At 35.1% G+C, this 25,237-nt stretch overlaps 1 protein-coding gene across 1 annotated transcript in view; it reads right to left on the bottom strand.

Annotated features, from left to right (window-relative positions):
- Positions 1-24,921, bottom strand: part of LOC150095534 (uncharacterized) — a 68,753-nt gene extending 43,832 nt beyond the window's left edge. The window contains exons 1-2 of the mRNA XM_090410704.1: positions 24,279-24,921; positions 23,313-23,381 (exon numbers count right to left, since the gene is read on the bottom strand). Of these exons, the coding sequence (XP_090266830.1) occupies positions 23,313-23,381; positions 24,279-24,921 (712 nt within the window). The remainder of the gene's footprint in view (positions 1-23,312; positions 23,382-24,278) is intronic.
- Positions 24,922-25,237: the final 316 nt, after the last annotated feature.

Below are 25,237 nucleotides of genomic sequence, written 5' to 3'. Positions count from 1 at the left end.
TTACTCCATTTCCAAGTAAGCAAACAGACAAGTCAGTCAAGTTTGCGCCTGCAAGTGTTGCAAGTCTAGCTGACCTGCACGTTGTGCAAGTCCAAGGCAACTCGTGGTAAAAAGGTAGAATAAGCTCTGATCACTAGTCTTAATATTTACCCTTAATGCAAAGCACATCTCCTGAAGGAGATGTATGATGCTATGTATTAAAGGCAAGGGGCCACTACCCAGACCGGTTTCGACCTTTATTGAGGTCTCATCAGTGGGAGCCAGGCTAAGAAATACTAAGTTTTAAGTAATACAGAGCTTATATTTTACCAACACCAGTTACAATAAGGTGCTTTGACCTTATTAAATAAAAATCTCAGGATGAGATATAGATGTAGAGTAAAAAAACCAGGTTTATATTTAAAATAATTTGGTATCTTTAACATATATTATACCCAAGGTAAAAAACTTTCTACATCTATCTCTCATCCTGAGATTTTTATTTAATAAGGTCAAAGCACCTTATGGTAACTGGTGTTGGTAAAATATTTATAAGCTCTGTATTACTTAAAACTTAGTATTTCTTAGCCTGGCTCCCACTGATGAGACCTCAATAAAGGTCGAAACCGGTCTGGGTAGTGGCCCCTTGCCTTTAATACATAGCATCATACATCTCCTTCAGGAGATGTGCTTTGCATTAAGGGTAAATATTAAGAATAGTGATCAGAGCTTATTCTACCTTTACCACGAGTTGCCTTGGACTTGCACTACGTGCAGGGTGAGCTAGACTTGAAACACTTGCAGGCGCAAACTCGACTGACTTGTCTGTTTGCTTACTTTGGAAATGGAGTAAAAAACCAGGTTTATATTTAAAATAACTTGGTATCTTTAATACACACACATGCACATAAGCTTTACTTTTTTTTTTTTTAACCATAACTTAAAACTAGCTTATATACTTAATTAACCTTAGAAGAGGTTAATTAAGCATATAATAAAGCCTAATTGTATCGTATTCAAATATACTGCAAATAAATAGCTAGAATTGAAAAGTAAATGGCAGAATCTCGGGACGTTGTTTATTCACTGGAATCACATATGGAATATGAGATTCATTCTCAATCCCTTGGATGTCATATGGCAAAATTCTCAGTGACTTCAAAGTATATACACATGCTTTAATATTAAATTTACTCAAAAACCAAATATAGGGAAATCTCAAGTACTTGATAATCCTACCCACGTTTCCGTGTTATAAAATGTTTGAAGTAGTTGAAGTATAGGTTTCTGACCTTGATAAGATAACCTATTACACATTTATTGTTTATTAAATAAATAAGGGATAATCATATTATTATTTCCAATGAACAAAGACATTTTCAAAAAATACTGCTTGTAGCTCTATTCCAAAAGGATATACTGGGGAAAAAATTGTTTGTTATTATTCGTCAAAGTCTCAGCAAGGTACAACTAGCCGCTTTCTCTATCACTTCTAACCACTGTACAACTCACCCATGGTCAGCTAAAACCATGCAACAGAAGTTATTCTATAACGTTGTAATAATAATAACAACAATAAAACACTTTGCTACATGCGTGTGTAACTAAGCTATGAGGCAAGTTTATTATTTTAAAGTGCATGTGTTATCTGGCCGGTTTGCATGTAAGCGGGATGGAAACCAATCCACGTATAAGAACTCCTAAGAGGGAATCGAACCGAGATCCACACAGCATGTATAAAAAACTTTACGACGCCTCCTTGCCTGTTAGTAGGAAAGAGACAAAAGCTATAGATGTAGAAAACAAAATCAAAATAATGGTCTCGTAATATATGAGACATCGACTATTTTATTTTATTCATTTAATAAGATTAAAAGTTCCTCTAAGAGAGGTGGGGGAATAACATCTTTATCCACTGTTTCAAATATTCAGAATCCAGTCATTTTTGCATCTCAGATACAGATGAGCCCTTTTGTTCTAAAAAATAATGGCGATTTTTATAGAAAATATATTAATGTCATCTTCTTAGATATTTTTCCTAAAAGGAAGAATTTTTTTTAATATATATTTTTTACTATTTTCGACGAATATGGTATCACTTAGTGACCGAAATCGGATGTAACGAATATCTCCAAAGATTCCTGCTGCGCATGTCGCTGGAGTGATTTCTTGATGTAGTAGATATCAACCGTTGCTAGAATTATTGTATACACGTACCAGATCTCATTGCTCTGATGCGCGATTGTTAGTTTCCCAATTTCCGGTAAACACATCAGTATGACTCTTGACTGAATGTTTTATTTTAGTACTTCATGATGATATCAGAAATCCTGATCATGCATATGTAATCATGCTGAGGAAGGTCAGTATAGATTTGCAGCTACAATATATTAAAAATTACCAAGGTATACTCTATTGTTTTGGATAATATATTTAAATTTTATTCCAAATAATCATCCAGAAGAAAACCTGTAATGATGCGTATTTGAAGACTTGATGTTTTGAGGAACTCACACGATTTATGAGGACACTGACCAGCAGGAAGTGGTAAAGGTCAATTATCATGGAAGTGCATAACACAGACCTTTCGTCACATAATTATAACTTGCGTAGATGAACCCATGTTATTCACACTGCCAAACAACCTTCTTACAATACATCTGAACACTAACATCATCTACGTGAGTTTCAGAAGGTCAGTAAAACGATGTTTCTTGCCTATCAAAAAACTAAACTCTTCCTGTATTTATAGACACAGGATTAAATCAATTAAAACATTACAGTGCCTGTAACGCGCGTTACAGGCACTGTAATGTTTTAATTGATTTAATCCTTACTGGAAGAATCTCTCTTCCCGTTATTCTTAAGGGGAATATTCCTATGAAGTCTCATAAGATGAATCAAGATTCATATATCTCTAATAATGAGCATAAATGCTTGTATTTGGTTGGGAATTGGGTTATGAGAACCATGAGAAAGACGCATATATGTAAATCAACAATAGGATCATCATTCTCAAGATATTTATCTATTAATACCACTGTTTTTGTATCTTCATCCAATCTGTGCGTGTCTGCACTTGCAAGTCATGTTCTACCATCCATCGTGAGTTGGTTCCGTGTAGTAGGAAATAGAAGTGCTACCGTGGAGCCACGCCTACTCCTTTAGTTAGAGATCATTCTTTCCTTCTCTTCTTGCGTTCTGTTAACCCATATAAACGGATCATTACAGAGCCCACAAACGCTCTTAAAGTTTGCGTTTAATCCCCTATGCATTGACTACCATGATTCTGTTTTGAATCGCTCTTCGATACAATTGCAGAGGTTGATTGTCCTCCTACTCAGTTTTAGCAAAAAAAAAAAAAAAAACAGTCCTAACAGGATCTACCAGTTGTTCGAGATTGCATGTAGAGGTTAAGAACGAATCTTAAGTTTCCTTGTCTTTTTTTCTTCAAATACAGAAACAAAATGGGGGGAAAAAAAGAAAAACAAACAACCTTCTGTAGTAACATTGGGTGTGAAGTTAAAGCAAGGTGCTCAGTTTAAATTGGCACAAACAGGAACTTAATGCTTCTATCATTTAGAGATAACGACTCAAGGTAGCCTCATATAGGTTACACAACAGCAGCCATTTGAGAAGAATTGGTTTTGAAGTATCCGATCATACTAAACTGTTTGCTGTGTAAATATAGTAATTCTCTGAAACCAGTGAAATAAATAACCGTTATCCACCAAATATTCATAGTAAAAAAAACATCTTTGCTCCTATGATAATAAAAAATAAATACATCTTATTTGTTTATACGATATAGAAGTTTGTATTGTTTGATCCACCTTTAAGTCTTGCATGTACTTCTCCTTTACTATAGGAGGTATGCATGATTAAATAGAAAAAATAATTTATGCGAATCTTGGCTTTTATCAAGACATTAAAAGGAATGCTTTTTTTAAATACTTCATTTGTATTTTAAAAAACTAAATTAAGTATTTAAAACAATATTATAATATATTTTATTATAAAAATCTAATGATTTTGATCTCGACAATATTACCATGAAATGCCTTTAGAATGAAAAAGAAAATTAAGAAAACGTTTGGATATTTTTTGTGAATTTTGAAAATAAATAAAAAAAACTGAATTTACGTGGTATTCTCTTACATGGATGCGACTAAAACGAACAGCTTTATCGAGGAAGGGGGAAAAAAATCCCAATCAATATAAATCAACAATTAGTAGACACTGTCTCTATCATTTTTTTTTTTTTGAAAAAAAAATGGTCTTAATAAGGACCATGATACATGACAAACTGATAATAAAAGTAATAAACGACACTAGGGTTTAGGGCAGGGTGCTTTAGCGATCACCGAGGTTTCAAACTATGATACCCACTGATACATTTACTTCTTCCACCTCAAAGCAATTTCATTTCTCTTCGTGAATGCGAGGAGAAACCTTTAATATTTATTAATATTAAGAGGGGGGGGGGTATCTAAACCTGATTTTCAAGGCAAAGCGAAGTTACTCGGTACGCTATTTTCAAGTTAAATTGTGTTGTCTCGAATCCTTTTGATTTTTCCTTAGCCGATATACGAGTACTTTACACAGTTCAATACAGCACAGCAGGACAAACCTATTCGGTTATAATTACTCCAATCCCTTTTACACTAATCTCTCTCAAGGAAGACTGAAAACCAACAGCACTTTGTACGGAAACTGAGAATCTGGAAACCCAACTCTAAAGGCGAAACATTTTTTTTCTTCAAGCTTCTCTAGTATTCCAGTAAATGTAATTATCATGTTAACCACAAGAGAGGTTGTCATTTATTATCAAAGAGAAACTAATCAAAAATTCAAAGTGCAAACCATTTAAAATACCTGTAATAAATATTTTAACACAATTTCTTTAATGAAAAATGCTACATTAAAAAATGATACTGGTGATTTATTATTATTTTTCGTAACAGTTTCGGCACATTTAAGCATCAAATATAGTGGAAATTTCTACTAGAGTTGCATCTCTCCCACCCACCCATTAATATATATTACCTGAATCTCCCTTTTCTCATGTATTTTGTACAAGTTCGTTATGGTAGCGAAACCATTTTAGACTTAGTTCGATGAGACATCTATTTCAAGTTTAAATGCAGTATCTTATCTACGCTATTTGGATTTCTTCATAGTCAAACTGATTTAAAAAAAAAAAATAATAATAAATCAGATCAGCTCGTTAAAGATCGGAATCCCAAGTGGAAACAAGGACAGGTGACAGAATTTGGTTTCAAAGATAGGAAACAATGCTACACTGTTTTTTATTAATTCATTTAGTAATGTTCTCCTTTGTTTGATGTAAATCGATTAGTAATGTTGTAAAATCTATTTTACCTATTTGTAGTTATATTTATACAGATGGGGAAAAAAAGTGCGTATTTCTGTTAGTATTACTCCACGTTTAATTTACCTGCAATACGAAATATCTGCAATGTGTAATCGATTAACAGAAAATTTTTAATGATTTATTGTCTATAAATTTATTATTAATGGAATATTAATATCTGAAATAAAGGTGTGCGCATAAGTTAACACAATCAGTGATAAAATGATTCCCCCCCCCACTTTCTGATGAAAGACTACGCAATTGTTTCATATAACTGATTACTAAAAAGAGTATTTGGTGGCATTTGGGGGGGGGAGAGATACAATGACTCAAATTGCTTAATTCTAGATAAGATATATTACACAAAGTTCCTGAAATTGAAATATATTTAAAATCACTTTAATATATTCATATTTTAACTTCAGTATATCATGAAATGGGGGGGAGGGAGGATTGTAGTCCATTATAAGATAAATGGAAGGAGGGGGAGGGGAGGAGGAAGGTACAAGGTTATTTCTTTGAAGTATCAATACAAAAGCTGCGGCGCTAATTGCTAATACCGTAATTCAACAGCTAACAGAAGTTATGAACTGAAAGCTGAATAGCCAATTATGAACGTCTATTCTTTTGCTTACTAGCGAAAGAGGTATTAAAATAAAAGCAAACAACGACCCAATTCGAATTCAACCTTTTGACCTGCAGATCCAGTTTAGCGTTTTAAATTAACAGGACACCACAATGCCATTGCAGCTGATAGTATCAAATATTTCAGGGACTTCGTTAAGGGGTTAGGTCACCGATATCACTCAAGTAAAGCTGAGTACTGAATAACCTCTTTTCGCGTGTGTGGGTTAGTCAATTAAGGATTGAGAAAAAATTCTTTTATTTTCTTTGTATGTTGTTTTTATCTTGCTACCGGTTGTCGGATGAAAATACTATATTTAAGTAGTGTTAGAGAAATTCAGTTCACGTGTGCAATCCGATTACAAATAAATTAAATCGTATTGCATATCGTTTCGTCCGTTTAGTTTGACAAAAAATACCATTTATGGTATTTAGAATCGGTTTTTAATCACGTGAACAAAATACATATTTCAACAATCTAGTATCGCGTAATGTAATTAATACTAAATATTTACGTGTCGGAGAGCACATGAATCATGTGTAAAAATAGAGCACTTTAGCCTTGAGCGAGTGCAACAAGCAGAACACCTGAAAATCCAATGATGATATGAAGTAGAGAGAGCGCGTGTGTTTGCATACTACAGAGTAGATTATATGGTTTCTAAACAATCAAAAATTCTGCAAGGGTCAACAGATGTTAACTTAAAAAATGCGCACATAAAATGATTCAAGTCAGTTACAGAATACGAAGCGCGCAATTTAAGGCAACCCCCGAAGTAACACTGCGGAGAAAGCTATTAGCATTGCGATTCTTACCTGTAAACAAACGTAGTTTAAAGACTGGAAGGAAAGCTTTCCAATATATTAAAAATCGCCAATCTAATCCTAACGTACGTTCACACCTAAGTAAAGGTTAGAATACATTTAACCCTAATCTGGGAGCACAAGTTAACAGAACACCATTGGCCGACTCAACTAGTAGTGTTTACAGGTAACCAGCCTTTCCACCTAGCTGCACTTTCTTCCCTACCTGTTTACTCCCCCCCCCTTCTTTTCTCCGTACTACAATCGTCGGTTCCTTCACCATGTTCTCGTAGTAAGACGCCTGGATCCGCCTACCCCCTTGTCTGAACCATTACCCTCGTCCCCGTATGGGACCTAGGTACCCACCTTTCCGGTAAAACTGAAGAGAGCAAGGTCCGGCTCGTTTACTGCAGGTGAGAGGCAGGTGGGGCTATAACCGGCTCGGCCAGTTGTCTACTCGCCCCTCGCTGAATGCCTCTAACGTATCCAGACACAAACACACACGCATACAGACATGGATCTTAAAAACGACGTTAGTAGCCTCAAGCATAGAGGCGCAGTTTCCGCTGCTATAACAATGAGGACTCCGAATTGTCTGGGAATGTGAGGGGTAGTGGAGACAGGCTAGGTGTCTCTGTCAGTCAACAGTTTACAATGAGTCTCGAATTTTCCCAGACTATGTTACAATGAAAGCATAGCATGCATGTATTTTTCTTTATTTTCCACCAGAGAGCGGAATGGAAATAGCTATGTGAGATAAGGTTTCTACAAGGAAAGTGGGAAAGAGAGAGAAAGAGAATCGAATTTAAGATAAAATTTCTTGACCCCAAAATGAGTTTAATTATATTCAGTTAAAAGGAAAGCAGTGGGTCGTATTTTGTTGAAGCAAAGCGTTCTCAGCTGCCTTCTAGAAAACTCAATTTGAAAAAAAAACGAATCCATTAATATTTCCAGTTTCGTTGTTGAGTTTGGAGATAAATAAATAAGTATACATTTTTTTTAATATACTAAGTTTAGACAGACAGTTCATTAATAAAATATTCCGAAACTAAGATTTTCGAAAGACGTACTTCCAGAGTTCCTGCATTTTATTTCAGTAAACAGACCAGTAATTAGCTACCCGTCTGTTTACCTATAGACAGGTAGAGGTAGACAATCTCAAAAACAAATGCCTGAAGGCAAAGGAAGGTGACGAGTTTTTTCTCTTTCCTTCCCCTTCTCTTTCTCTCTGTCCAGTGGAACTCATCTTTGTCTGCTACTGATTAGTTCAGGGTCCTTTCTCGGCGATATTTTTCATGGTCCATCAGACATGCAAGGCTGTTATTACTTATGATCGCGACAAGGCTACATTATGTCTTATAGGATGTGTTCTTCAGCTGGTTTCACTGGCAGTAAAAATTCTGTCACCTCCTGAAGAGTTCAAATGGGATTTAAAACTAGATCTCAGACAAACAGTGAAAAAGACAGGTCAATAAACGGAGAAAGAGGAAAATATGTGATATTACAATTTTGTTGGGCATAATAAAGATTTTATTTCTTTATTCATGTCAATATATAGTAACAATTTCTGCAAGAATATCGGGGGGAAAAACGCACTAACACATCTTCGCGATCAATCTGATGGATACATCATCTACCCCCCGAGGTCTGCAATACTAAACTACTGGCCTAGATTGAGTTGGCACAATGTGTGTTAATGGTAATTCTACAGGTCCACAAGAACTAAAGTTGCGTGTTGAGGAAAGGAAGATGCAAAAGGAGAAAATGAACTTGCTTATGCGTGTGTGGAAGAGGTCGAATAGAAGTTGGTAATGATGAGTTTAATGCAAATCATCTTAGCAATTACCGGACATCTAACTACTAAATAAGCATAATTTCATGCCGTGGGCCTTGTTACTGAAATAATGATCTGATATTTTTAACATGTTAGGGAATAAGAGTAACACTATTACCCCGGTGATATAATATCCCCGTGGCATAATAGCGCTATTTATCCTGTATTTTACTAATGATACAAAACCATTCAGTTTTTTCACGTAAATTATTACTTACTGGCAATCACAAAAATGTTAAAAAGAATAAATGATAAAAAGATAAATAAAATAAAAAAAACATCGTTTTAAAAATGATGAGAAAGAGACGACAGCAATGTTATCAACTATTGCTGATTAAGGTCGGTATTAAAAGAAGACAACGAGATCTCTCCATGGTGTAGTCGAAAGAACAACAGGTGCTCTTTGACTTTTACCACGTGTCCGAACTTCGTCATGACGTGAGGGATTTTCAGCCAAAGGTGAGAAGGCTCTGTATGAAACCGGATCAGACAGGCTTTCTTCTGCTAAAATATAGGAACATTGCCAAAGCAACTGGCTAAGAATTATCCTACTAACACGGAAAAGTATTTCTATTATGATAAGTCTTATGCCGGAATAAGGGGCATAATTCTGTATGAGAGCCTGGATCTTCTATGAATATATTCATGTTTTGCTTTAAAGATAAGAGTATGCAACCTCCTTTCTTCCTTCTCCCTCATCCCCCATATCCAGACACCGCATTGTTCTATTACAGGTTTAGTGACTTGATGTGTGGGATTGATTAAAAAAAAATAAATAAAAAATTTAGGGCATTAATACATTACGACTCTCGACATGCGGAGTTGTGACACCGAACTAAAAGAAGACAGAGATGTCAAAGTGTTCATATATATCTTTTATTGATTTAAGGTTCTGCTACTAGACAACCAACTCATTGGGTGTTTCTTCAACGGTAGGTAACTATAAGTATCCATCAGCAGGGCAAAAAGATGTCGATCACTAAATGTACCGTATTCGTACGAGGGCAAAAGCCTCATGCTCGAATAAATTGCATCATATACTGTATTTCATAATATAAACGAAATAAAGGGAGATTGAAAAGCTCTCTTTATTTCGTTTATATATTAGAAAGAATTTAGGATAAACCAAAGATAATCGCTGAACCTTTTTTATTTGTTAGCAAAAATAATTTTCTAGTTTAAAAATCCAATAAACTCTGGGTGTCTTCCGTTTATAGATAAATCTTGTAAAATAAATCATTACAATAATATAATGAAAATGATATTTGAAAAGTAGAGATACTTAAACTAAATGGTAAAGTGTAGAGATTGCAAATGCTTAAAGACTCAATAGAAAGGGAACCAATTATGAGAAAGTAATATTCACTGACATATCATAGTTCTAATAAAATAGTAGCTGCTCACTCAAAGACATTGGTAACAGAAAAAGTTAACAGTAAACTACCAAAATATTTGGTAGTTTTCTGTTAAAATAAAACAAAACAAGAAACATCCAATCATTCTGAAAGAAAATAGGACGTTTCAAAAAATAAGCTGACAGAGCACTTTACTGACACATTTATTTTGACATAAATTACAAGTAGGATACATGAGCGATGTCACACATCTCAGTTTTCTACATTGTTGTCAAAAGGCATTTATGTACTTCTATCGCGACCCAGGAAGAAAATAAAGGGGGGGGGGGAGAGATAGTGTTCTGCACATCGCCGTCGGTTGCAAATTCTTTGTCAGTCAAATGCTCTTTGATTGGTCCAAAGAAGCTGAAATTATGGGTTACCAATGCAGGCGTGTGAGGAGGTAGAAGTCCCAAGTTATTTTAACACTCAAATTTTTCAGTAGCCAAGGTGATCATAAGCAAGGCTTATTCTGTATTTGGACGATGTTATTTAGATTAATGCGTTAGTTCTTTCTGATTAGGGCGACAAACATTCCTGGATGGCTCCTTGTCTGCTTCATTAACACGACATTTGCTTCTTATATTTCATCAAATTGCGAACTTTTTTGTTGGCGTGTTGCCCTTAATATTCGAACATTGGATCATGCTGGACACTTCTTCGTATAATGACGATGTTTCAGTTGTTTCCCATTCCTCTGAAATGATGTGTGCTGGCATACAGTTCCATCTCGTGGTTATATGAGGAACTAGATGATGTAAACACTTTCTTCAAATATTCATTCTCCTACCCGAACGACGCGTTTTCCCATGTACTGTGCTATTACCTTATTTTTAAATGGCCTTCGTGTTTTAAAACTCCATCAATGATTTCTTTCGCTTTACGATGTAGTGTTATGATGTTTTACGTCATGCGCCAATGCTTTCATTAGAAAAACACTTGCCATCTTCAAGTGACCTTTCACCTTTGCCATCTTTATTCGATCAACAGAATAGAGCACTAATTCACTCAACACGGGGCTTTTCCATTTCCAGTTCTGTGACACTCATGAGGAAGAAGATATAATCACCGAAGCAGCAAGTATCCTAATTGATCATTTAGAGTTTACAGCCTCAAAAGGGCGATTCCATCTCTAGCACATTGTGTAGTTGTTCCGTCTATCATCAGCAATTGTTTCAAACACCTTCTATAATGATTTATAACCATGACCGAAGATTCTTAGGGATTTTTTTTTCTTGTCACTAAGTTTCAACTACTACCTTTAGCAACATAACACGACATTCCGCCAATTGACCTTGCAACTGTAGGGAATGTAATGTATTCACCCATCCGAGACGACTGGTTCTTGTCAAAGTGCAACGTCCTTTTCACCTTAAATCTGAAAACGAAATGGCTAGTGCTGCCATCTGGTAATTATTATTTGAAGATGATTGTCAATTTAAGAAATGGAATGGAAATAAAAACAAATCAGACATTTGTAGAACATTATTCGCAGAAAGAGAAATCACTATTGCATTATTTACTCAGACAGCAGACTAGAAGACAGTTGCCATGGTAATCAGCAAAAAATTATATTTCACATCTCTAATAACTGGAAAGGCAATAAATAGCTATTTAAACTATTCGAGTCCTAAATATAATCAAAAATAAAAATTAGACCAACAGTATTGGATTGAGTTCGTTGACCAACGAAGGGTTGTAATTTCAGCAACGTATACGATTGTAAACCACATTCATAAACTTATGACCGTAGTATATAATCATATAATTAATATGTGCAAGAGATAGGAGTCTTAGAAGGGTCGGGAACGCATCTAAACAATAAGTTTGCAGAGGACCAAAGACTATTATCTTCACTAGGTTATATTTTTAATGATGTCCTTGTCGGATGCAGTCTCACAGGTCCGTAGTCACGACACCTGAGTTGCTTTCGTCTCCAGTCGACCGACCTATTTTCTTGCGTTTTAAAATCATCGTGTAACTGTCCCCTCGCGTTTGGTACTCAACCCACGTGAGTATCAAGGTCCTTTTTAGCCTCAGGGATGGGGGTTGGCTTATAATTAATAGGTCAAGTGTGCGAAGGACAGTAGTCAAAATCTTGTCATAGCAAGATAAGACGAAGGTTAAATCTTAAGGCACTAGAGTTTTTTGCTTCTTTAAATTAAAGCAAATGACCAGGATACTGGTCTATTTTCATACTGTATGTTTGTGTTTCTCTACTGTCCACACCCATTTGGTTTGAATGGATCAATCATAATAATGTATCATAAGAGAAATTATCCATTGTAATACTTCAACAGAAAGTGCCATAAATGTTAGAATATTAGCTCGGGTTATGACAGTTTTCAGGCTACAGTTGAATCGAGGCCAACGCACTGAAATTCGATACCCTTTTATATTAAACATACAAGTTTCGTTACATTGAAAAAGAAAGCTACCTAAGAATACTCATTTCTATATATTACTAGCAGCAATATTATTTAGATCATGCACTTAAAAAAAAAAATAATAATAATAAATGGGAGAAGAGAGTTTAGCGAAACAGGTGTCTGACGCCAAGCAAATGACCCAGAGGGAATGACCAAAATAGATTGATGCAGTTAGTGGTGCCTTAGAAGACTAACAAATACTAACGAAGGTTTTTTTCATCCAAACTGCATCATCAATAAGAAGAGAATAATAGTGTGAAATTCATCTTGCAGTATTGTACTGTTATTATTATTATTATCTTGTACATTAATATTAAGTGCAGAAATTTTTCAAAGACTTATATCACTGTATGCTAACAACGGGTATTATTATCATTTATTTATTTGTTAAAAAAACTGCAGCGATTTCTGGGATTCACAAAGAACCATCCTTAAACATTATCAGGAAATTAATACGGCAGTAAACAGAGCATATTATTTTAAGATGCTCAGCGACTCTCAGTAAATCCGTAGATTGCTGTCAAGTGTTGTACTACTATTGCATGAAAGTCCAGATCTTTTTTGGTGACGATCACCTGTTTGGGCTACACAAGCACTCTCAAATGAAGGCTGTCTCGTTTTTGCTTGCGACCAAGAGACAAAAGAGTAAGCAAAGCATGCATGATATACACGTACTGCCCAGTCGACGTTTTTTGCAAACATACAAAAGACTGAATTGCTGGAGTAAGTGTATTCAAGATCACTAGAGGGCGAGATACCCTATTTAGACATTCCAAGTACAAAAAGTAACCACAATATAGTTATTAATATTAGCGCGACAGCAATTGTACGTTCTGTGTTGCTGTCGCGCTAATATTATGTTATGGTTACTTTTTGTACTTGTTCTGTTAACAATACGATACTATACGACAAAACGCAACCATTATTAAATAGTGGAGAAACCATAAATGTTAGAATGTTTCCGTAGAACGTACGAGTAGAATAACTCGTTGACAAATTTATTCATCCTGTTGAGACGTGTACTACTAATGAATTTAACACCTTTTTTGCAATTTTTATAATGGAACATAATGATGGTCATGATGGAATTAGTCCTGACACTTTCTTTTCCAAATTTCCCCAAAACGTGTGAACCATGGGGTTGGTTTCCCTACTCTGATGTTTTGGTATGCAACAAGAACCAACCTTTCCTTTTTCTTTAAGTTAGTTGTTCTGTGTTAATAATAATATACTACTGGTTAATGTATATTCAATAACTGTAACGAATATGAAAGTTTTCTATAACATAACAAGTCATCTAAAGAAGTTGTTTTTAACAGATTAGTACACGAATTCTAGTACCTGCACATAATGTTTATATAACTTTAATGCAGTTACTAATCTTAAAAATAAGGAGAGCCAATTTGATTTCTGAATTTAAAAAATGCATCGATAGGGTTCAATATGACTTGGATTTTGTCACTCACGAGGTCCTGTGAAGGAGTTTATTCGAAAATCAGTTAACATAATTTATCGGAACAATGGCCACATTCCTTTATATGATTCTTATTACATGGATCTGTCTCTTGTCTCTCTCTCTTCTCACATTTCATACTTATGATTAAGTGATGATTGAAAGATGCAAACTGTCACGCGAGCGCGTGTGTTTGTGAAGAAATCAAGAAACATAGTTCCCTGTGAGTGAAGACCTTTCTTTCATCCGAATTACAGATTGAAAACGAAACCATGTTAATTCCCAGAACTGAAAGATGCAACAGAGGGTAAGTCACAGTCAAGACGGCGCTAATGAAAGGCACTATGCGTGTGGATCTAAATAATACTATCAAATACAATACGACTTTTATATTGTTAGTTCTGATACTTGTTTTATTATAATAAACTGCAAAACAATAAAGAACACTAATGTTGCTATTTTTTTATTCGCTGTTGGTGGGCTGTGTGAAATGCGTGCTCGAAAGAGAGAACTAGAACTTCGAAGTCAGAAAACAAAAATTTCATTCGTTCTCATGAAAATACGGTTTATAAAAATGCGCTCATCCATATGTCTTCTTTTCTCTCTCCTACCGCCCTCAAGTATTTGAGCAGCAATTTGGCGCACCGTACACAATGGTGAGATACTCCTACAATACACGGCACCCGAGTGATTAATATCCCGGAAGAAGCAACCCTTTGAATGGACAACTCCCATCACTACTGATATGGTACACGTACAATAGCGTTACCGTACACAGTACAGGGCTAAGGTTAGCGGTGTCTGTAGCGTAGACGATAACTTTGATATTCACCTCTGCTGCTATGTCTTCACTAACGCCCTCTTGTACAAACAATAGAGGCGGTCAGAGCACAATTAGAGGACATTTACAACCGGAAGAAACCGTATGTGAAAAAGAAACAGATCAGAAGATCTTAGGGTGAAGAAGTGTCCATAATAGGAAAGAGAAAGAATAACACGAAGTATAAAAGAAAATAGTCTTATTATAGAAAAATGACGCAGTTTAGAGAGAATGAAAAATTAAAGATCGAACACAATATTAAAAATAAAAAAACTTACAACGTACACTAAAACTTTAAAGGAATCTGTGCAACAGACAGAATATATGCTTATATTTGTCCCACTGATTTAGTTACCTTTGTTTCAGAATAAATTTTTGAAAACGACAAAAGATCCAACAAAGATATTTTTTTTAGCTTGCTTGCTATCGTGTTGTCTATCCAAAACCGACAAACAAATGGAGAGAGGCGAAGGGGAAAAGAAAAAAATAAACATACCTCTGTTTCAAACAGCTTTCGTGATATTAGCCCACAATCCAAAAAAAAAAAAAACACAAAAAATAACATGGGTCCAAGTATAGCCTGTAATCTGATATAGTCAAAGAGAGAGGACATGCAAAATATGGTGAAACGTCGCAAATCTGTGTAACCAAACATCTTTATAATCCTTTGGATAAATGGTCACTCACATACAGCCTTTCCAGTAACATTAAAGCTCACCCATTCTATCTAAACTTTAATCTTCAATGCGTTCTCCAGACTTACCCATGAAGCCTAAAATGCGACAACAAACACATAAACACAGAACCACAGTGTTCCGAGCAATCCACTTGGCCACAAATGACGCGTTTTTAGAGCATAGACGACCGTCCCTACAGTGGAGCAGGGAACTGGAAACTTACTTCAATTTAACGCCTTCCTAAACGAGACTTAAAAAATTCCACTTTGCCTAGTTTTCTTGTTTTTGCTCGGTTTTTCACTTCAGTGACTATGACTTCATGTAAATGGACCACTTGACTAAGAAAATTGGTCATAAGGAATTTTAGCTGCTTAATTTTATAGTGTGTGAGCCATCAGCTGTTACTTTTTATTGGATTTTCCGCATCACAAGTCCCGAGAATGATAAAAATGAGGAAAATCACCCTTGTAATGCTTGAGGGCACAGAAAATCGTTTCCATTATGAACTTGCGCCTTTCTTGTGCATCTCCAAATTCCCTTGGGAATGCTTAAATTTCTCTGCTTATTTTTGAATTTATGGACAAAAAAAAAAAAAAAACACATACACACAAACAAAAGCCGAGGAAAACAAACGATTGCCGTTAAAATGATGTTCACCAACGTCGTATCATTTTATGCAAAATCAATACGAGTACGAAATTAACTTAAAATTGTTAATTTCATTTCATGCTGCGTTTCGTAAATAAATTATTGCAATCAAATAAAGCGAAATACACAGATTTTAAGTTAGCTCCCATTCAGCACACTAGGTGGAGATGTGATACTTTGAATTCAGGTTACTGATAACATCTGTATTTCTTGGCATTTAACAAGCAATTTAAATTAGGGCATTCTAATTTTATGACAGTTTTAGAATTAAAAATTTCAAGTTCGAGCATTATTTTGAAGAAATTATCTTTTATGTGAAATGTTGAGAAATCTCAAAGGTTGCCAAGGAATAAAATTTAGCATATGCTGACACCATTAGTTAGAGGTAGTTCAGTTCTTTTTTTTTTTTTTTTTTTGCTTATAATAGAGGTACAGAGGTTGGTCTTTTGTGCTATTTATTTGTACCACTGGATACCTGGTAGCCCATCGCTCTATGTGGCCTTGTTGAAGGGAACAAGAGAGGGAAGAAAGCAAAAACACCTCTGGCTAACCAAAAAGAATAAAATTCTCTTTTTCTAACATTATTTGTTTTCAGGTCTCTTTTACTTTTCAAGTATATCTCCATACTCTTCTTTATCAATGATATTCAATAGCATATAGGTGCATGGAGGAAAAATAAAAACCACAATGGTAGTTTTAAATGTTGAATTAATAGCAATTTTCTAGGCGAGAAGTAGATGCAATATTAGAAACTACAATGGTGTTGTAAAATCTAAAGAAATGTTTAAAGTTATTAAAGTTTTATGACCCTATATATATTAATATAATAACATATATAGTTTTAGTTGTGCAAAAATTGAACTTTTTTTTGTCTTAACCAAGACTTGCTGTCAACCTTCATAGACGACATCACTGCCCTGATTATAATTTCGACTAGGAAATATGTAAAAGTCATTATCTGCACATTCGGATCAAGGCTAGGCTTAATATCTTATCCACTGTAGCACCAAACGCCAGGCAGTTGTTATCATTTTCATATGATTAAAATCTAATAAACAGATGCATATGACTCATGAAGTTTTCCATGCCACCTCTACAGCGTCCTCTATGGCACTTGGTACATGAATAGATACAGGACAATGACACATTTTTCAGAAAAATACAAAAACAGGATTTTAGAAAAACATTCAGCTATATGTATAATTTCTTAATGGTTATTTTATAACATGTTGAATTTCAGATGATAATTTAAATTGGAAATACGTAAAAAAATGAGCTGGTGTTTATCCCATGTGTTCACTTTTCGGCAAGAAATTCATAAAAAAAAATTAGTAGTAGTACAAAAATTTTATATTTTTTCCATATTATTTACAAATCATCATCAACATCATGCGTATCAAGGATTTAGGCCTAGCATGGCCTGTTCCGGCTTTAGAAGTCATCGTTGAATCGTTTAAGAGGACGTCCTGGTTTTCTTTTTCCTACTGGCTTGTACTTTAAGGCTTTTTGGTAATCCTTCTGTTTGCATTCTTTGAACGTGTTCTATCCATTTATGTTTATATTTTTTAATTTTTTCTATTATTGGTTCTTGGTTTAATTCTTTCATAATTTCTTCATTTCTTTTTGTGATCAAATAGGGTATACTTTGCAGTTTTTCTCATAAACTTCATTTCTGCTGTCATTAATCTTTGTCTTTTTGTTTTATTGTCCAGATTTCGCTTCCATACAATAAGACTAGTAGCGCTAATGTATTGTATACTTTTAGTTTGGTTTGTTTTTGAACTAGGTTTGGTTTAAATATAGAGTTAATTACACCTGTTGTTTTTAATAATTATAAAAAACGATAGAAGATACAAGTTTATATCGTTGTTTTTTCATATTTCTCAACACATAGAACTGTATCATGACCATTTATCCAAATAGAAAATAAAACATACAAAAGCTCTGGATCAGTGGGATATTACGGAACAATGACTTCTCCCAGCCTTCTCAATGTCGATAGGAAAAGAGAGAGAGATTAAGGATTTGTTGGGAAGAAGTAAATTTGTGGAAAAATCTTGGTTTGCATTTTAGGTTTTGAATTTTATGATACTAGAGTTTAATAACATAAATAACATAATTTATGTTATTAAACTCTAGTATCAGAAAATTCAAGACCTGTATTACTATCATATCCTGTACACCCCTTGAGGGCATATATCAGGAATTTAATGATGATGATTATAAATTATAAGCGTGAAGAATTTAGGGTTTAAATATTTAATGCCTCTATCTTAATACGCATCTTCATAAATAGGGTGCTTTCGCATACCTTAACATTCAGTGATTTATAGGTCGGAAACAAGTAGATAGATGGCGCCACAATACACGCAATTTTTACAATGTTGTGGTGGTGCCAAATTATGCATTCTGAAGAGATTTTTTTGCATTCTTGAGACGGTTCCTGCAACCAGATGGTTGGGAACTAGACTGCTAGATTTCAGAATGGAAAAGTACAATATCACGATTAGAATGGTGGAACAAAAGTATACAGTTTTTCTTCTTAAAACAAATATTTTATATATATAAATCATAATAAAACAATAACCATATCTGAATACAATAACCACACACAATCGCCGCAAAAACTGTGATGCACAATGCGTTGAAAACTCTTACCCAAGGGTTCACAATCACTGAAGAAAATCAAATGAAACCAAAATTTATCGTCATATAGAACTGATTTGATGACCACAGCAATTCGATGCGATACATGCTTGAAGATTTCGGAGTTTCGCAGGCCCACGAAACTTGTATTCACTCTTACCCAGGAGTACGAAAAGAGAAAGAGAGATTAAGCAAAATTACGCATGGAGACAGAAGTATGGCACAAGCAACTAAGGCTACAAAGGCAGTACATTGTCTTGTTAATGAATTATCCTCTTCCTACGTCTTTTTTTATCTGTTTTGCGGGAGGAAAACCATTCCATCACCCCCCCCCCATAAGACCAACTACTCACTTTGGTTGAAAAAAAAGCCTTCAGAAAAGATTCCTCGCATCGTTATCGCAATTGGAATACAAATTCACAACAGTTTTTTGCTTGGATTTCTTGCAAAGGGGCAATCACTTCATTCTTCTTTGGAACCCGTCATTGTACCTACTTTAAAGAGTACAGCCACTTCTGTTCGCAGAATAGTGTAATCAATATGATTTTTAAGCACTGAAAACGTCTTATTCAATGCACAAAAAAAAAAATGAGAGAAAGAGAAAAATTGCATAAAAATTTGTCGGCTTCTTAAGAGACGTTTTCTGTCCTCATTCCTACATTAAGACTTTGTCGAACGAAGGCTCTGGGCTACCCAAAGCCTTCGTTCAACGTACTTAGTAATAGTTGTAATTAGTGTTTGAACAGCATCAAGTTGCAAACTAAGTTGGTAGTTAATTCGTTTGTTTTATGTGTTTCATATATCATTTAATTTTTCGTGAAAAAAAAAACGGAATTTTTTTGGAAGACAGAAAACGTTTTGTGATATTTGAACCCTTGAAACACTTAATTTACATTCATGTAGTTGCAATTAAGTAGAAGAAATATTCTTTTCTTGGTTATTGTATTCCTAATAAAATTCCTAATAACTTACTACTTATCAGCAGTAAGTGAAAACAGCTAATACGTACTTTGATCACGTAGATTATTTCGAGAGGTTAGCCATTGTTATTTTATTAAACCAAAAATAGCTATCGATTTTTCTTATCACAAAACAGATAACGATCGCCCATAATCCGAAATATCTATCATAAATGTCAAACCGTACACAATAATATCTTCTTTCTGTCGAGTGCGATATCGCAGATACCCTCTGATTAGAAAGACGCGGAGTCGAATCCTGTTCTAGGACGCGAAGAACCTTTTATAAGGGCTTTTGAAATGAAGGTGAGGTTAGCTGGTCTCATAAGGAGGGAAGTTTTTTCTTTCTTTCTTTCTGTCCCGAGCACTAGAGTTTTTCATTGCCCTGTACAGACCGATCAGCCAGAAGATCACACGCAACTGACGTAATACGGAGGTCTCATCGTTTTAGCTGCTTCGTGTAAATTTTAAATAAAAATAACAACCTGTCGCTTGTAGCAAAGGGCGAATGCCGTGCCTTCCTACAGAATGAGCTACGGTTAGAAAGTTCTGGGTCTGAATTCCTTTATGGACGCGAGGGACCTTTCAACTACAGTTGAGTCAGTCGATGTCATAAGAAGGTAAAAGTGTTATTTCTGTCAGAAACTCCAGTGAAATCATCCCGAATACATACAAGTTAACTAACATAACACAAACGTAACATAAAAATGACTGACATAACTAACATAACATAAAATTAACTTCATAGCCTTAGTTGCTTCGGCCGGAAAGTTCAACTAACCTTATTACTTCGCGCAATTTTTATAAATAATTCGAAATAACCTTCACATAAATAAATCCAATTCATACTTACTGCGTGCATAGCCACATTGTTATAACAAGAACAAATTCCTCTTGACAGAATTTTCCAGGTTAAAACGCACATCTACATTCATTAACTAATTTTCTATTGTTCTTCTAATGAGCGATTCTAGATTAGTACGGATTTACAAATTTGTTCGGTAAAACGTTTTTATATACAGTACGTATGGATAATTAACTGAGGACAATCCGCCCCTAATGGAAATATTATACACAATGAATTACATTTGCAACTGTGGTGATTTCTAGTGATAAAGTTCAGCGATAAGTTCATGCCAAGCTGATAATTGCTTCATCAGATAAGTAATGTCGGTGAGATCTAACATGTCAAGCGCGTTTCTTGCACGTGCAGGACTAGAAGACTAATTTACGTTAGGAATAGGCGGCATATCAAGAAGAACAACCAGAAAGCATAAAGAGGAAGTGGTTTCTTTGGCCACAGTTTTTGAGGGAGGTGATATATGAACATGTGATATATTAATGTGAGATTTTATTGCCAAAGAGTATTATAAAAAAAAAAAAAACATGCACGAGATCTGTTGCTGTTAATTAGCATGATTAGTTTAGTCAGTAGCGCACTCAGGATTTAATTTTGGGGGAGGCCGAGTTGAGTAGACGATTTGAGAATACACACTACGCATCGCACACGATCTATGACTGAGCATCTGCAGTGATCGCTAATTCATAAGTAGTATAGAAATAGAAGACACGACACAACATACATTTTTAAAAAAATGAATTTTAATTAGGAAAAGATTTTTGGAAAATTTTTTAGTGTTTTTTTCCTTTTTCTTTGGGGGAAGCCCCCCCCCCCCTCTGGATGCGCCACTGAGTTTAGTGCACCTGAAGAAATGCTCTTACCAAAAGACTTCTTCAGATGCAAATACAGAGAGTCATAATTACACAATCGAACTTACCATTGCGACAAGAAGGATTGATCATGTTTAGAACTACGTAATAGCAAAAGAGAACACATACTCGCGGTAGTGCACATAGAAAAGAGCAAATAATCGTTCTATTCGGGTATGTTGATCCTGAATCATACCTGAATAGCCTTCTCGCAGGTTAAAGCTATGAATTCGGATAGGTAGCGTAAGCATAATTTCCACAGTTCCTATATGCTTACTTGGGAAATGGAGTAAAACCAGGTTTAAAATAGCTTGGTATCTTTAACACACACACACACATATATATATACATACTGTATATCACGTAGACCTCCGACAGCCAGTAAGTACTGAATTTGGTCCATTCACTCTAAAAGTCGTTTGGGTGGACAAATGAAGGACAGGAGAAACTTTTTGGAGGACGTGTGAACTGAAAATGAGTTAGCTGGTCTCATACAGGAGGGGATGGTGGGAAAGCCATGACACTCAGGCTTAAAAATAATCAATTCATGCTGAAGGGGAAAAGAAATAAAGGATGCATGAATTGGCGCCACCAACACGCGAAGTCACGTGCTTTATACATAACATAAATTTTCCAACTGTTGTACAAGCAAAATAGTTACTACTTTAAGAACTAGAATTTTCATAAAAGAAAAGCCAATTTTCCGACGTACAATAATAAACGCTCATCCCACGAAACGCATTGATTACCGTAATATCGGAATGGATTCTGCTTTTTTTTTTGACATGCGCAGAAGTGTCGAAGGGTCTCGCATCTGTGGGCGTACAGTATATGACTACTTGAGAAAAAACAAAACAAAACTCCAGTATCAGCTTATTGGTTCAAACATAAAACAAGTCATGTCCCTCATGGAATTCAAAATTTATTAATGCAGATGAGTGCAAGACAATTATTATGTAATCTCTTCAACCAATTTTGTTGCACTCAGAAAAATATTTATTCATTATGCTTTTTGTTGGGCCTACTACGGTATTCACCACTAATGACACCTTTCATAATAAAAGCGCAATCACAACATAATTAAGCGACTTTTATAATGTGCACTGTAACTACATAATGTAGACTTTCCAGTTGTGAACTTACGTACAATGGATTTCTGAAGGAAAAAAAAAAAAACTAATGATACTTTACTTGTTTAGGGGAGTGTTTAGGAAACTTTAATTTCAGTTGTTCAAACATCACTTATGATTTCCGTGCTGTGAAATTAGGGGGTGGGGTACACATTTCTCAAACACATTTCTCTGTTGTTAATAAAACAAATAATTTGGGAACGAAGAAAAGATCAATATGAAATCAAGGGATTTAAATGCAGTGAAGCCAAACTGCCGTATTAAAAATGAAAGGAGTTGCTACACTGCAATAAAATAAACAAGATCAAATATATTAATTTCTGTAGAGCAAAAAAAGTCTGTTGTTGTTACTCCGGGATTTAGCCAGTTGTTTATTAAGCAATTCTCCCTAATGCCGGATGAAAATGTTAGGGCGCATTCACAACAGTGTAATTAATTAAAGTTAAGCTATATGATACCCCAGTGGCCAATCTGACTCACTCAATGTAATAGAATTAGCACATTAAAAAAGTTACCGGGATTGTTGTACTAATACGTTGGGTCCATGCTTGGAAACTGGCCTATCGGCAGTACCGCCATGCTGTAGAGCCCATTCTATAAACAGGAAGAAAACTCACCGTAAAAAAAACGGAAAAAAACCGTGGAAAATCTGAAAATGCTACAAAAATAATAAGTTATTTTTATGGCACAATTCTCCGTACTGCACGTGCTCCATGGTTCTTATATGATTTTTTTTTATTCATGCCACATGAATCAGAGAAGGAAAACTAAACACTTTCAATCCTTCAACCTTTCTCTTTCATTCTCTTAAAATTTCAAAATTTTACCTACCTTTGGGTGTAGAGTCGGTAAGGTCTTCATTTTTACGCTTTAATGTCCAATTATCTCGATCTTTGGATCCTGTTAGTAGGAAAGATTAGCATCATTAGTTCCTGTTAAGATGTTAAAGAGCGAACGTAGCAAATTAGTTCATATCCACAAAGAGAGAATTATGAGGAGTGAGGCGTGACAGTAGCGAGCACTAGTTCTGTCACGATATTAGGCCTAAACAATTAAAAATAAAACAATTAGGCTTAGTTTTGCTATTGTCCGCTGCAGTTATACAGGTTTTGGTTGGAGACACCACATTAATCAACATTATGAATTTATACCACGAACTTGCGCAAATTCATTGTGAAATACCTTGGTTAAAAAAGGAAGGGAATTATTATGAAAGTAAACTAATTCGCTACAGTACTACGAAGCAGGTCGTTGGCAAATAACATTGTACAATTCACGTACATCGTAAATAACACCATATCTGGTAAAAAAATAAGAAGAGCGCCGCCTAGAAAACAGCATATTAAAAATAAATCAGAGATGAAAACAAATCCAAAAAAGAAAAGAAACAAAACGAAACACAAAAAAGAAATCGAAGATAAACAAATAAAAAAAATAACAGAAAAAGAAGTCAAAAGCTAATTATAATAAAACAGATGACATTCTATTTCCACTAGAAATAGAGCGCCATCTATATATATTTTTTCGTATATAGAAATTAGTGTGATTATGTGGGACATCTATTATTTAGCGATATCTGATTATCTTACATTAATTTTTAGTGCGGCCATATTTGATAAAATAATTATATAAAAAGAAAAGGATGTTTTTTAAAAAAATATTTTATCAAATATGGCTGCGCTAAAAATTAAGGCAAGATAATCGGATATCGCTAAATTGTGAATATCCTACAATTACATTAATGTAAATGGAAACAGTATTCACAGGAGAGAAAGGGATGAAAAAAGAGTAACTTACCAACCATCACAGACTTGGACGAGCTTGATTTGAGCGAGAGTTTGGCTGTCATGTTGTGCCAGTGTTTTTGTATGGCATGCAACTTCCCTTTTCTTTTGACTGATGTTTCAGAGGTTCCCGTACTCGAACTGTCACTGTGTTTATGGCTCTCCGCGTCAGCTCGTTTGGTTTCAACATGGTGGTGCTCACTAAAGAGCCACTGATGGATCTTTTTTCTTCGTACCACTTGATTTTCTATAATTCTCCTTCGCTCACGAGCAATCTCCCGTAGACTTTTCTCCTCAAGGTCCTTGAGTGACACGTGTGGATGATCATCCTTTGGATCCTCAAAGAGTTTACCTGGATACTGACTTAAATCGAAGCTTTTTGGTGCTTGAGTTTGAGGAGAATTTGAATCCAATGTCCTTCGAACATCACACGATTTACTTTCGTTACGAAGTGAAGACCGAGGTGAATCGTTTGTCATAGTGTCATCGTCACTTTCATCCTCATCAGTACTCGTCAAATAGTGATCAGGTGAGGATGGTTCAACATCTGAATCGGCATCAGCTTCTTCCACTGTTTCACGTTGCGCGTCAATGGCTGAATTACCTGTTTTATGTCCAAATGACAGTGGTGCATGGAGTTCTTCTGAATCCTCCATTACGGGATGGTATACGCTGACAAGATTACAAAACTAAACGGCACAGATACATTCCAGATAGAAGATAAAGATATGGGTTGAATTCGAGTAATGTTGGGATAGTCTAAAATAAAAATAAGAAAATGAAGTAAACGAAATTAATAAAGATCATCCTGATATTATTTACAAGATATTATTATTGTTATTATTATTATTATTATTATTATTATTATTATTATTTTGTAAATGCACGGAGTCCCAGCACTCACTCTGGGAGGTCATTCGAACACTACACAATTCAGCCAGCTCGACTCGACTCATCACTTTTTTTCTATTA

The sequence above is a fragment of the Typopeltis vanoorti genome, chromosome 20, assembly GCF_054136105.1.
Source record: "Typopeltis vanoorti isolate ZY-2024b chromosome 20, IOZ_Tvanoo_1.0, whole genome shotgun sequence".
NCBI lineage: Eukaryota > Metazoa > Arthropoda > Arachnida > Uropygi > Thelyphonidae > Typopeltis > Typopeltis vanoorti.
This window is presented reverse-complemented; position numbering and strand designations above follow the sequence as displayed.